Source organism: Onychostruthus taczanowskii, unplaced genomic scaffold, assembly GCF_017590055.1.
Source record: "Onychostruthus taczanowskii isolate IOZ18803 unplaced genomic scaffold, ASM1759005v1 scaffold116, whole genome shotgun sequence".
NCBI classification, from domain to species: domain Eukaryota; kingdom Metazoa; phylum Chordata; class Aves; order Passeriformes; family Passeridae; genus Onychostruthus; species Onychostruthus taczanowskii.
In genome coordinates, this window is record NW_024498294.1 from 24,089 (window position 1) to 38,353 (window position 14,265).

Consider the following 14,265-nt stretch of genomic DNA (forward strand, 5'->3'; position numbering starts at 1 on the left):
CTCCTGGCTCGTGGCATGTCCCTGCTGGTGGAGGAGCCCTGCTCGTGCTGCTGCCTGTGTTCAACAGCGCCGGTCCTACTCCGCAGGCAAAGAGGGACTGAAGGCACTGCTTTGGGCAGCTCCTTTGAAGGAGTTTAACGCTTCCTCACCTCTATCCCAGACCTCTTAAAACCCACACAGCAACACCATAAAGTCACGTCATCTACACAGGTGAGGAGGTCTGAGCGAACAGAAGGTCGGCTTTCACGCAGACTGGGTTTTTAGTTCAGTGCAAGCACCACTCACTTGTTCACGAGCCCTGCTTGTCAGAGTGGATTGTGCGATGCTATTGTGTTGCTTGTGTTAAAGAGAAAGCAGAAGGGAGAAATGAGTTAAGAATGAGCAGCACACTTGGGGCGCAGGCTTGGCAGACAAGCGGAGCAGGGCGGCACCTGGCCGCTTTGCCGGAATCCCTTTTTGTGCCAGACAAAGGCGGACGCGGCTCCGCTGTGGGGCGAGCCGGGTGCTTGGTGAGCGGCGCTGGAGCAGCGGTGGCCCCGCCCCGCCCGTCCCGCCCCGCCGCGGGCCGGGGCCGAGTGCTCGGCCGGGCGGCGCTGGGGATGCTTGCACACTGGGTTTTTAATTCAGTGCAAGCACCACTCACTCGTTCACGAGCCCTGCTTGTCAGAGTGGATTGTGCGATGCTATTGTGTTGCTTGTGTTAAAGAGAAAGCAGAAGGGAGAAATGAGTTAAGAATGAGCAGCACACTTGGGGCGCAGGCTTGGCAGACAAGCGGAGCAGGGCGGCACCTGGCCGCTTTGCCGGAATCCCTTTTTGTGCCAGACAAAGGCGGACGCGGCTCCGCTGCGGGGCGAGCCGGGTGCTTGGTGAGCGGCGCTGGAGCAGCGGTGGCCCCGCCCCGCCCGTCCCGCCCCGCCGCGGGCCGGGGCCGAGTGCTCGGCCGGGCGGCGCTGGGGATGCTCGGGCAGCGCCGTGGGCTGAGCGGGTGCGATGGAGCCGCCTGAGGGCTGGGACCCCTACGGGCGGCCGGCCCGGCGCACGCAGTGGCTGGTCAGCGCCCTCGCCTACCACTACGGGCTGGACCGCGGCGTGGAGAACGAGATCGTCGTGCTGGCCACCGGCCTGGACCAGTACCTGCAGGAGATCTTCCACCACCTGGACTGCGCCGGGGCGGGCCGCATCCCCGGCGAGGACTTCCGCACGCTGTGCCAGGTGCTGGGGCTGGAGGAGGCGGCGGAGCCCGAGGAGTGCGCGGGGCTGTGGGACGGGCTCTCGGCCGAGCTCACCTTCTGCCAGTTCCACGCGCGCCTCTGCGGCCACTTCAGCACCCGCGCGGGGCCGCGGCTGCCGCTGGGCCGGGAGAGCGAGCACATCGAGACCCAGATCCGCCTGCGCAGCCCCCGCCGCCGCCGCCGCCACGCCGACCCCGCCGGCCGCGGAGCCGCGGGCAGCGCCGAGCGGCGGCCGCCGGGGCTCTGCTCCCGAGAGTGCTACGAGGAGATCGTGGCGCTGGAGCAGGCCGAGGACCGCCTCACCAAGCTGGAGGAGGAGAACGGCAGCCTGCGGGAGCTGGTGGAGGACATGCGCGCCGCCCTGCAGAGCAGCGATGCGCGGTGCCTGGCGCTGCAGGTGAGTCCGGGCCGCCTTCTGCACCGGCCTCCCGGGGCGGCTCGGCTGGCCCCGAGTGCTTCGGGAGAGATGCTGCTCTCGGAGGGTCAGTGTTTATGACCCCTCCACTGCCAGACTGAGACCGAAGTTGCTCGTTCGTCCTCGGCAGTAACTTTTTAGCAAAGTTTAGTTACGGGGAGGCTTTAAGGAGAAATGTATGGCACCGGCGTTCCATTAAATATCGTTGTGATGAGCACTCTGTTAGAAGTGTAGGGGAGTTCAGCTTTACAGACCCACGCGTACAATGCTGCTGCTTCTTCTACTGCGCGTGCAGTCAGGATGTGCCGATACCACCATATGCTGGGTGTGCACCACTGCAGGGTTTTTCCTGAAGTGAGAAAGAACTTTTGGGTTGCTACCTGCACAAGCACAAGCAGTGTCTCAGCCAGAAGTGCCTATGAGAAGTACTAGAAGACTGCTTTCTTCAGAGTGTGGTCACAAGAGTTCAGAGGTGCAGCCAGTTCTGCAGGCAGGCTGATGAATAGTCTGGGGCTCCTCTGCAGAGCCCCAGTAATTCCAGGGCTGGTTTCTGCTGGTTCTGCTGTTCTGGCTCGACTGACACACACACTTAACAGCAGTTATATTCCTCTGGCATGAGATAGCGTGGAACAGGCAGAGCAGGGAAGGGCAGCATGGACCCATTGTTCTGGCAGGTCTGGCCAGGTGTGATTTGATACTAACACAGCACTCACAGAACTCTGCTCCACCTGTGACACTTCCACTTGCAGTAGACGACTGTTGTCTTCACAATGTCCAGCAAGGCAGGTCAGAGACACTTTTACCATTTTCATCTCAAAATGGGAAAGGAAATCAGCAGCAAACACCAAGTCACCAGTCAGAGGTCCCAGAAAGAATGAAAGTGACAAAGAGGAGAGCTCCAGAACACCCCCAGCTGCTCCCTGCCCTCTTCTCATGAACACAACTTCATTGGAAATATCTTTTTCAGCAGACTACTTGACTCCTGAGTACAGACCACAGTAATGACATTAAAGCTACACAGAAATTTGTGCAATAACATGATAGTGAGTAGTTTGAAAATTAAATGCATAGCTAGGTATTAAAAACTACTTTCCAGAGATTGTCTCCTTGTCTTTGTATCTGGCAGAGGTCAAGTAGCTTTAGTTGCTGATCACCTCTATGGGATTAAACAAAAATGCCCAACAAAGCACAGTCCAGCCACTTGCAGTCTTCATTAAACCCCATCAATTTCTCCCTGCTTTGTGCTCCTGGTCATTACAGGTGGGACTGCGGAAGAGCCATGCCAGCCATAGAGAAGAAGGATCCTGCTTGACAGGGAGGAAGAGAGCATTAACACAGAAGCACTCCCAGACCAAGTGCCTCCAAAGTGTCCTGGAGGAAATGGAGCTCATCCGGAGCTCCAGGGATGGGCAGGTTGAAGAAGCCATCAGGTTCAGTCAGGAGCTGGAGAAGGAGCTGAAGAGCTCTCAGGAAGCTCTGGTCAGCCTGGAAGATTGCAACCGCCACCTGAAGAGGGAGCAGGCAGAGATGAGGAGGAAGGTGGAAGAGGCCAGACGGGCTGTCCTGAACAGTCTTGGCAAAGTGAAGGAGCTGGAAGTGAGAGCTAACGAGGTGCCACATCTGCAAATACACATCCAGCAGCTGGAATCACAACTGCAGCACTACAGGTGGGTTGGAGTGACAAAAAGTGTCTATAAAATCACCGGCTTGGGGCACAAATGAGTTTGAGAATCTCTGGCTGGGGCTTATTAGATGTCTCCAAAACACCTTGTAGAATCTGGCCAGAGGGAAATTAGAAGCTGCTCATCCATTTCCTTGGTAGGGGTCTTTAGGAGATGTGGGAGTCTTCCAGGCCAGAGTCAGGGTGCAGATCTACAGAGAGCTGAAGTAACTCCTCAGACACACAACAACAGAACTCAGCATGGTAATGCTTCAAGAAAGCCCCAAAACAAATTGCTGACAGTCCTTCAGAAACCATTTCCAGCACACTTATTTTTTTGCTGCCTTTCCTGGTCCTTAGGTCCCATCCCAAGCCAGCTGTAATCAGATGGCTGAGTCTCCATTTTGTATAAAAGCTCTTCAGCTTGTCCTAGGAATTGGGGAGAAGCACACAAGGACAACTTCTTGCCAGTGGTTTAAAACTTGCTGTGACTTCGTTGCTTCTTCACTGACAGAACAGGTAATAGGAGGGAAGCTGAAGCGTTCCTAACCCCATAAAATAATAGAGTGGCAATCTGAAACAAAAAACACTAGCCAACTAAACCCCGCTTTTGCAATAGCATAAACAAATCCTTGCAGAAGTCAGAAAGTTGGTCACAAATGTAATAGTCCACTGCTTTTGTTGCTTTTTATCTCAGACCAAACTTGGACTCACTGATGGTTATTAAGTGTTAAACATTTCTGCCCAAGTTTCAGACTGACCTATGGAATAAAATATCTAGTTTATATTTTCACTGACCCAAAGCAAAACCAGTATTTTTAGATGTATTTTAACTTACACTACTAAATCTAGTATTTTAATAAATTGCATCTTCTGAAGTCCTTGCCTCTTTCTAAACTCACACTTCCTCTGTTTGCTTTTAAGAAGAATTCATAGTGAGTTATTTGTGGCATCCTAGCTATTGTTTTATGAAGTAAGGAAATTCTAAAAATAACCATTTTATCCAGTGTCTCTCTGTCAGCATTGTGTGTGTTAATACTTGCATGGTTGCAGAAGATCAAAGAAAGTAGAAGCATTTCTTTAAACATCTACAGGATTTAAAAACCACTGCAAGGGCACATAACGTGCAATAAACAATGTCCACTGACCTTGCAGAGCAGGAACTTTATGGGCTGCATCAATACAAAGAGTGTGAGTTTAGAAATGTAATTTATATGTTCCTGGTAAGATAACCTTCATTTGTAATACTTATTTTTAAATTGCATGCTGATTTAAAGTGAGTGTCAAGCTCAGGAATGGTGCTGGACTGACCATTTGGGAACTACGCCCCTTTTTTAGCCCTGTAGCACATTTAGCAGAGGCCCAGGCCAGCTGCCACCCTTTGAGATTCTCTGTTGGCCACAAAGCACCTGCACCTCCCCATCCAGTGAAACAGCTCTTGGTATAAACAGTTTAAGTCAGAGATGCATCATGATAATTGGGACTTGCATGCCTGTGCTCGTATTCCATAACATATGGAACCCCATCACTCCACGTGTTCCCAGAGTGGCACAGAGGTGCCTAAACTGGCACAAAATGATGAATAAGCAGTGCAGAGCTGTGTGTTAGGGTGGGGAAAGGGTTCAGCAGCAGCTCTGCCCCACACAGCCTTGGCTGTCCCAGCTTGTCCCACTCCCTCTGCTTGCTCACACTGGTGCTCAGGCAGCCCAAACGCCTCCTGCTCTGAGAATCTCCTTCTCCTGGTGTGCAGGAGCCCACAGCCATGGCTGTGGCTCGGGTGAGCTGCTGGGAGTGCTTGGTGAGGGGAAGAGATGGGTTGGCTGAGGCATGGAGAGGGAGGGACAGCTGGGAACCCAGAGGGTTAGGTCAATTGGCAAGAGTGTCACTTGTCCTGTTCGTTAGGCCTGGCTGTGTTTCGGTTGCTGTTACCTGCACTGTTAAAGTCCGGCTGTGTTTCAGTCACTGTTACCTGCACTGTTAAAGTCCGGCTGTGTTTCAGTCACTGTTACCTGCACTGTTAAAGTCCGGCTGTGTTTCAGTCACTGTTACCTGCACTGTTAAAGTCCGGCTGTGTTTCAGTCACTGTTACCTGCACTGTTAAAGTCCGGCTGTGTTTCAGTCACTGTTACCTGCACTGTTAAAGTCCGGCTGTGTTTCAGTCACTGTTACCTGCACTGTTAAAGTCCGGCTGTGTTTCAGTCACTGTTACCTGCACTGTTAAAGTCCGGCTGTGTTTCAGTCACTGTTACCTGCACTGTTAAAGTCCGGCTGTGTTTCAGTCACTGTTACCTGCACTGTTAAAGTCCGGCTGTGTTTCAGTCACTGTTACCTGCACTGTTAAAGTCAGGCTGTGTTTCAGTTGCTGTTACCTGCACAGTTAAAGTCAGGTTGTGTTTCAGTCACTGTTACCTGCACTGTTAAAGTCAGGCTGTGTTTCAGTCGCTGTTACCTGCACTGTTAAAGTCAGGCTGTGTTTCAGTCGCTGTTACCTGCACTGTTAAAGTCAGGCTGTGTTTCAGTCACCACTCCAGTGAACAGTTTTCCCCCCTGCCAGGTGCCACACAGAGTTTGTGAGCAGGGTCTGGATTTGGCCAGAGCTAATGCTGCAAGGTAGGGCTTGAGGAGGAATGGGGGGGATTTGGGTGTTCTGCAGGAAGCACTGACAATTGCAGATATCTCTCCTGAGAATTCACCTGAAGTGGCTTGGTGAGCCACAGGTTTCCTCCAGCTAAAGTCCAATTTCTTCCAGAGAGGATCGTATTAAAGAAAGAGTCCAATCTGTAAGCTTTACACACTGCTCATGTTTATAGTTTCATATTTATCAAGGAAATGCTTTCTTCTTTTAGGCTCAGATTTTAAAAGCTCTTTTAGCATCTAAATCCCTCTTCTAGACCTTCATCTGAGATCTACTTGCTATCACTTAGATCTGAAATCTCAGCCATGACCTCAAGTCATAATCCCTAATGCAGGAAACAACAGTGTGCATTTAGTCAAGAAAATGTTTAAGTACCTGCAAGTGATTAAATGTTGTCCTAAATTGGAGTGTGTAATTATAATCACCTATTCGCGATTTCATATTCCAGATTCATTTTCCTGCAATCTGTATGACTTAAACGTGCTCTCTTTTTCTGAGAGCACAGGTTCCTGTGCCAGGGTTTGAACTGCCCCTGTCACATCACTGGGTTCCTAAACCAGCCGAGCTGACCAAATAGTTCATAGTTCTTTTCTTCAGGTGCCCATCCTGATCTTCCTACTTTGAGGAGTGTGTCAGGTTAGTGTCTGGACTATCTTTCAGTGTTGTATTCCATTTTGTTTAAACGGTATGCTCTGTCTCACCCCTCCGAAATGTATGGTATATTCTAAGCCTGTGGTCCTGCCCTGAACCATCCTGTATCTGTCATCCCATTGGCCCAGTGTGATTCCGCCCCCACTTCAATTCCCCTCTTAAGCTGTGCTATGGGATCAGTCTGGTTCTTAGCCCTTCCTCTCTCTCAGCCTCTTCCCCTCCTCTTGCCCCTTCCCTCCCCTAGGCTGCCCCTCCTTCCCCCTTCCCCCCTTTTTCCTCAGTAGCCATGCTGCTCCCGGGGTTGGGACCCCAAATAAACCTTCATCTCATCAGCACCCTCAGAAGCCGTGTGGAGTCTCCTTGCCTGCCTGCTGCTGCCAGCCAACTCACAGCATAGGGGGCCCTCCGGGGACATCCACGGGTGCCCCCACCCCAAAACGAACCACAACATTTCAGCTTTTATTTTTTAATCCCTGTCAAGTTAGTGAGTCAGCTCAACTTTAAAGGCACATTTCAATAAATTCTTCCTGAAAAGCTTGAGTTCATTTCAGGGCAAAAAGACATGACAAGAAATTATATACTTACCATTGGTATTGTATCAAGAGTGTGTAATTGCCAGTGCCTGATGACAGGAGAGTTTAGGAAGTCAGGCAAGTCCCATTTTTATGCGGTGCCCAGGGATTTATTCCCACAGGACAAATCATTGGTCACTATTCCCTAAACTCCCTTTTTTTCCCTGTAACTTCTGCTGCCACACAAGGTGACACCTTCCATGTATTCTAATAGAATCCTATGATTTTTAAGTGTTGTTTCTAACAGTACCACACGTTAAAATATTACTACAGTAAAAATGTCACATCTACTGCTTCTTTCACCCATTGAGCCATTTGTCCTGTCAGAAAAGGAAACTGGTTTGACATGAATTGTTCTTGCCAAATATGAGTTGGCTTTGTTTTCTATACTAGATTGGAAGAGTGGCTTAGAAATGGATTACTCAATGAAGTGTTCATATTCTTTTTAAGAGCACTGGAGGTGTCTTGGTGTGAAAAGACAGCTGTTTGCTAAGGAAGGGAGGAGCCTTCCTTGAAATGGACAATGTCAACCCCCTCCCTTCAAATTGCCATAATTTTGAAATTAAGAAGCTCTCAGGTAAAGATGGGAATAGGACTAACAGTTCTTTATTAGGAAAACTAAGAATACAAATGTAACAGTACAAACAAAAAACCCCAAAACCCACTGCCAGAGTCAGAGCAGGAGCTGACACCCTGTGGGTCAGGGTGGTGGCACAGTCCCATCCCATGGTGGCTCAGTCCTCCTGCAGTGCCAGCTGTGGTTCTGTTGGAGCAGGGATCCTGCACAAGGCTGGAGTTTTCCTCTGAAGCTCCAGTGGTGGTTTCGATGGGTCTGGTCTTCCTCTGGGAATGCAGTGGAGGAGAAAGCTGCTGCTCTGGCAATGCAGTTGGGAAAAGGCTGCTGTGGTGTCCCAAAATCTCCGATTCTGTCCAGGCAGGAATGCTTGGCTCCTCCTCCTGGGTGGAGCTTCTCCCAATAATAAAGTATCCATATTCTTTTTCTCTTTAAAAGCACTGAAGGGAATAGAACAATTTAACAAGCATAGTTTTGATCGCAGTGTAAGAAATAAAAGGAATGGTCATTTAGAATTGAAATAAATTTCATAATAGAGATGTTGACAGTGGGTTTATATTGCTGCATTAGTCAGCAGGACAGTAATTACATAGGTCAGTGAAAGAGGTCATAAAATACCAAAAATACTTCCCATATTCATGGTCTGTCTCCCAAATTACTTAATTATCCATCAGCATTTCTGTGTGTTAATGAGTGGCAATCCTTTTGGCACGGAATGCAGAGAAGTTTGTTTGAGCCTCTCATATTTTCCTGTAAATATGATGACTGAGGTGTCTAGCATATTTTTCTCCTTTTATTTATTTCATTAGTGCCAATTTTTCTAAAAAGTTATGCTTTAGGTTATTTTATACTGGAAGCAGTTTAGTTTTTCTTCTCTTTCAGGAGGCAGTACCCTGATCTTTTCAATAATTTCTCAGGTTATCATTCACTCTGTAAAATATAACAAGATGGACCAAACAAGTCCAAATCAATAATCCAAGAACAGGAGGGAAATATGGAAATATTCCATACAGGATCAGCTCCATTAAGTGTAGGAAAAAAAAATCCCTAGGAAGGAAACACTCATACACAATAGAAGGCATCTGTAGTAGGTTATTTCCAGTCAGAATGATAATGGTTTATATTTAGGCAGCCTAGAACTGTTCTTCTACTTAAAAAATCAGACAATAAAATTTGGACAATTTTTAATTGACTATTGTCATCAATACCAGCTCCTTGCTGTTGTGACATGAGGGGCATCTTGGCAATTTGTTCCAGGTGGCACAAAATTTGAGAGGAGGCTGTGGGTGCTGGACATGTGCTGGACAGATGTGCAGGTGAAAAAGAAATCCTTGGACAGGAGCAGGGACTGATGGCACTCAGGGAACTGAGCTCAGAGAGTAAAACAAAATGTTAAATTTGCAGAGCCTCATCTGTGAAAACACTTAGATTCTTCTGGATGAAGTGATGTCATCTCATTTTGTTTTCTAACTTTGCCTGGAGCTGATATTTTTTTCTACTAAAGAGTGTAAGAAGTTTTGTATTACAGAGAAGTCTGCCAAAAACCACAGAGCTTCAAGGTTTGGAAGAAGTTAGCTGTAGCAGGTGAATATATTCCCATCACACGAAGGTTAGACTACTTGTCATAAAAGAATCATAAGCCAAGTAAACAAACCAGATTACTCTTATTTGGGACACTTTAAAGCAGCATTTTGATTTCACAAGAGGGGATAATGGAAGGTATTGTTATTTATGGTACAGAGAACTGTGCAGAGCAATTTAAATAGATTAATTTGGCAGTGTAGAAAATTTATAGCATCTCTTTCTGTGGAAGGACTACTTTTATTTCAAATGCAAGAGTCTTTCAAAGCTTTCCGTAATAATAATAATAGTAATAATAATAGTAATAATAATAATAGCAAAGCCTTGACTTCAGATCCAGTCATGTAATTGCAAGTTCATTTATCCCGGAGGAACTGCAACATTTACCCCCAGTGTGCTGCAACACTGGAAGTGTAGCCACTTCCCTGCCTTTTTCCGTGCTGGCTTCTTGTTTACAGTGTTTATTCAGGGGAGGCTTTCCCTGGCTTCTCCCTAAATCCTCCTTTTATCTGCCTGGCCGTGTTTGCTGTGTGGGAGTGAATCGGTGGCGCCTCAGTGGCAGTGCCACACACAGGGACACCCTGCCTGTCCCCTCCTGGCTCCGTTCGCTGGCCCTGCTGGAGCTGTCCCCAGCTGATCCCTTGCTGGGGATGGAGGGGTGGAAGTGCCCTGCCAGCCCTGCTTCAGCACAGGGACAGAGCCACAGCCCAGGGCAGGGCTGGTTCTGACACCCTGTTCTGCCTTTCACAGCTGCCTCCCCCGCCCTTCTGTGCATGACTTGGATCGTGCTAACCCCTCCTACACCACAGGGATTCGGTTTAGCCAAGGGGATGAGCAGTCAGTGTTTCTGCAGCTTTTCTTCCCTGAATTAGTGCCTGGAAGTTCAGGCAGGGCTTGGTGACAGCTGTGCATATCCCTCCTTCATCTGCTGCCCTGACTTTGTACAGTCCCCCCAGTGCTCCACTCTCTTACAGCACCAACTTTCTGGGTGATCAACAGATTACCCATCTTGTCTTATCTTCCCCCCGCCCCCCAAAAAAAAAAAAAAAAAAACTGATTTCACACACAATCATCACTTGAAAGAAAAAACTTCTCCCCTTCCCCTTTCAAACCCAGGCACTGGAGTCCCCATGAGAGGCTGTGACTCTCAGGAAGCAGAGCTCCCAGTCCACAGTCACTGGTTTGGGGTTACAGCAAGAACCAACACCAGACGTGGTCCTGGATCCCATGCAGCCCCCAGCCACCCTGTAAATACCCTCATGTTCCTCAGCACACTGCCAGGAGCAGAGGCACCCAGGGTAGCCTTGTCAAGCAGCATGTAAACCTGCCTGGACTCCCTGGAGGCTGGGGCTGAGCTAATAAATGTCACTGATGTGAGGAAATAACAGTGCAGGCAACTCCTGCACTCCAGTGACACAAGGCAGTTACTCAGCAGCCCTGCAAATATTTGTTCTGTTTGGGACTCCTGCTGAATCACTGCCCATGTTTGCTGTGCTGTCCCCTCCCTTTCATCCTCCTGGGTTTCTTTTCAACTTCGTCAGTGTCTCATCTGCCTGCTTAGCAGCATGATTAAAATCCAGACTGATATTTGCCTCTCTCATGCCTGGCTGGGGTTATCCTCTCTGTGGTACTCAGCACGTTTCCCTGGACCTGCCTGAGAATCTGAACCTCAGCTATTCAGAACTGCAGCCCATGAAAAAACCTAAAGAAAACTGCAGTCACATCCCAAGGAAAGTGAAAAAAAAAACCCAGAAACAAAAGCTAGAAAAATATGTCCTCCACTATAAGTAAAACTTAAATGGATCTGGTCTTACAGATTCGTGTCCTGAGATAATCCCAGACTGGAAATTCAAAGACTGAGTTTGTGGTGGGGAGACAGAGCTGGTCAATGTATCTGCTTCAGTCCTTTATTACAGAAAAGAGATACCAGGTATACCTAATTCCACCTCCCCTATGGCAGGGTATCTTTAAGACCACCTAAAGATCTGAAGATTAACTTTTAGGGTCCCTTCCAACCCAAACCACTCTCTAATTCTATGCTATTTTCACAATTCCAGATGTGAAACCTGATCTGTATGCTCAAGTCAAGCAACCTGAAAGTTGTAAAATGCATCAAGAGACTGGCTTTAGCTCAGAGACCATTCCTGGTCTCTGAAAAAAGAATTTTTGTATGTTTTTATAGCTTTTCATAATACCCATCTGAAAATTTGGCAAATTCTGTTAAAAATGAATAGGTATGTGTGGTCTTAAGGGAACACAAAGTTAAATCTCAACTTCAGAGACTGAAAACATAAAGCATGGGCTGAAGCTCAACCATTATCACAGGTATCTGTAATCCAGGATTTACCTGTGTTCTGTGCACCATTCCACAGAGGAATGTACTTTATAAAAAAAGAAATGGTTGGCCAATAAGTCCCAAATGTAATCTTTGAGCAGCAGCAAGTTACTTCTGTGGAACAACTTCACAGCATCATTCCTAAACCACTTTAAAAATAAGGTGTAGAGGCTGTGACTGACTGTGGGGTGCAGTCCCTCCTTATTTGAGGAGAAAACGATTCCCTGAAGGCTGCCTGAGCCTGGAGTGCCAATTGCCATCACAGCACCCTTCACCCACTGCAGGAGCAGAGTGTTGGGAGTCAGATTTCAGGAAAGACCCCAAACCTTTCAATAAATCTCCAGAATCAAAATCAGGCTTTGCGCTTTGTTCTGTGCAGAGCCTCTGCTCACAGCAGAACATTTCAGGAAGGGTTCATGGTGTCCCATTAATCACACCACTGAAAAATCGGGTGCTCCCTGCACATCTGCTCTGCTTTCACTCCCTGTCCTTGACCCCATCACACGTCTGTGCCGTGAGCTCACACAGCATCAAAGCAGCTGGGGCTGCACAGGCTGAGCTCAGCCAAGTTTAAAGCACAGCTCTGGCAGGTTAAGCCAATCTCTGAGAACAGCATTTTCAATCTCCTGGAGCTGCTAGACCTAAGGGGCATTGCTTGGCACAAAATTACACAAGGCAGAAATAGGAGCAGTCAGAGCAAAGGCAATGCTTGTGAAAATTGCAGAAGAGGAGGTTTTGCTACCCATTTCTGTGCCAGCAAACAGGCAAGGGTGGCATTTCCAATAAGGGTACACCTGTGGTTTGTGGGGTACCACTCTTGTCACCCATGAGCCCCCCTGTCACTATCTGAAAGACATTAAAAAATCAAATTTCAAAGTACCACTTTAAGATACAAAAAAGAAATAAAATTAATACTTCACTTTGGTTTCACGTTAAAGAGATAGTTTTCTTAGCTGTAAAATATTTTTTTCCTCAGATTTCTAATTCAACCAGAGAAAAAAAAAATAGAAAAATTCAAACTGTTATAAGCAAAAGTTGGGAGAGAAGCTGGTCCTCAGTCTGAAAGGTCTGTGTTTCCATTAATGAATGTACATAGCTCTGCTTAATTTCCAGTGCTGTCCACATCCCCCAGGGACAACTTCTTCAGCAGGGAAAAAAGACTAAGAAAACCAAGAATAAGGATGTTGTCTGTTTATTTTGTGAGTAAAACTGTGTCTGTGCTTCTGGAGACCTGGCTGGGATGTGACAGGTTTTTCAGAAGCCTTCCAGCTATGAAATATTCCCATCACTGGCAGGATATTCCTGGGTAAATGCACTGACTTGGAACAAAAGACCTTTCAGTGTAGCCAGGGGTTGGGATCTCTCAGAAAAGCTGTGATTAATCTCTCTACATCAGAATTACGCACCGAGTTTATTCCTGTGCTGTCAATCTTACACTTTGCTGCTTTCCTCCCTCTCCCCTTGTTCCCTGTCTGCTTTGCTCTCTTTGGTTTGGGGGTTTTTGTTCATCATGATTTACAGTTTCCAAAGGATGCTTCAAATGCATTTAAAAAAGGAAACTTGAAAATTAAATATGTATAAAGCTTTTGAGGTAAATACCATGCAGGATTTGAATGATCTAAACTTTGATTTCACATCAAACCCGCATCATTAAGGATCTAAGACCCTTAGAGTTTAGACCTGTACTGTTTATAAAATTGAGGAACTGTCAATCCCTAAGGCTTGGCACTTGTTTTGAAGTATTCAAAATCATTTATGTTTAAATTGCAGTTCTCCAGCCGTACCAGTTAAGGCCCTGCTCCTCCAAGAAGCAATATCTTGCATCACACAAGTGTTTTCTCCTAGTTGGGGTGCACCTTGCTTAACTACTTCTCTTTGGTTTTATGTTGAAGAGGTAGTTTCCTTAGTTGCAAAATATTTTTTCCTCAGATTTCTAATCCAAACCAAACCAAAAACTAAAGGAAAATATTCAAACAGTTCTAAGGAAAAGTTGTGAGAGGAGCTGGTCCTTAGTCTGAAAGGTCTGTGTTTCCATTAATGAATGTACATGGCTCTGCTTAATTTCCTGTGCTTGCTTATAATCCTTGTTTATAATCCAAATTACCTCTGTATCAAATGATGTTGTTTTTAGAACAGAAAATTATTAATGCTGGAAAGGCTGCATTTATTACTTCCCCTTCCAAGCAGAGGGAGCTTTCCTGTGGCAGGTTCCCATGGAGCAGCTAAATTAATAGATCTCTGTTTCCTGAGGGAACATGACTCATGGAGCAGAAATCACCAGGAAGTAATTGATGCTTTGCTACCTCATGTCCTCAAGCCAAGCCTTTAATTCTATTAAGCCACATTTACCTGTCATTATATGTAGGAAACAAACAGCAAATGACCCCTAAGCAGAGCAGTGACTCCATGGGTAGAGCCCACAAACCACCCTGAGCCCTCCAGTTTGTCTGCTCAGTGCCAGCAAGGCAGAGCTGGATTCTTCCTTCTCTAAAGAAAGAAAAGAGAGCAGACGGGGGAGAAGGAGCAGCTCTGCTCATTACCATGAGAAAGAAGCTGTGGTCAAAGCATCTCCTTCTTTCATCCTCCCTCCCTCCCTCCCTCCCTCCCTC

General features: G+C 47.2%; 1 protein-coding gene across 2 annotated transcripts in view; it reads left to right on the forward strand.

Moving 5' to 3' along the window:
• Positions 1 to 891: 891 nt before the first annotated feature.
• Positions 892 to 14,265, forward strand: part of EFCC1 (EF-hand and coiled-coil domain containing 1) — a 38,460-nt gene continuing 25,086 nt past the window's right edge. For both annotated transcript variants that reach the window (XM_041427568.1, XM_041427569.1), the window contains exons 1-2: positions 892 to 1,630; positions 2,909 to 3,315. In XM_041427568.1, the coding sequence (XP_041283502.1) occupies positions 992 to 1,630; positions 2,909 to 3,315 (1,046 nt within the window). In that variant the 5' untranslated portion in view covers positions 892 to 991. The remainder of the gene's footprint in view (positions 1,631 to 2,908; positions 3,316 to 14,265) is intronic.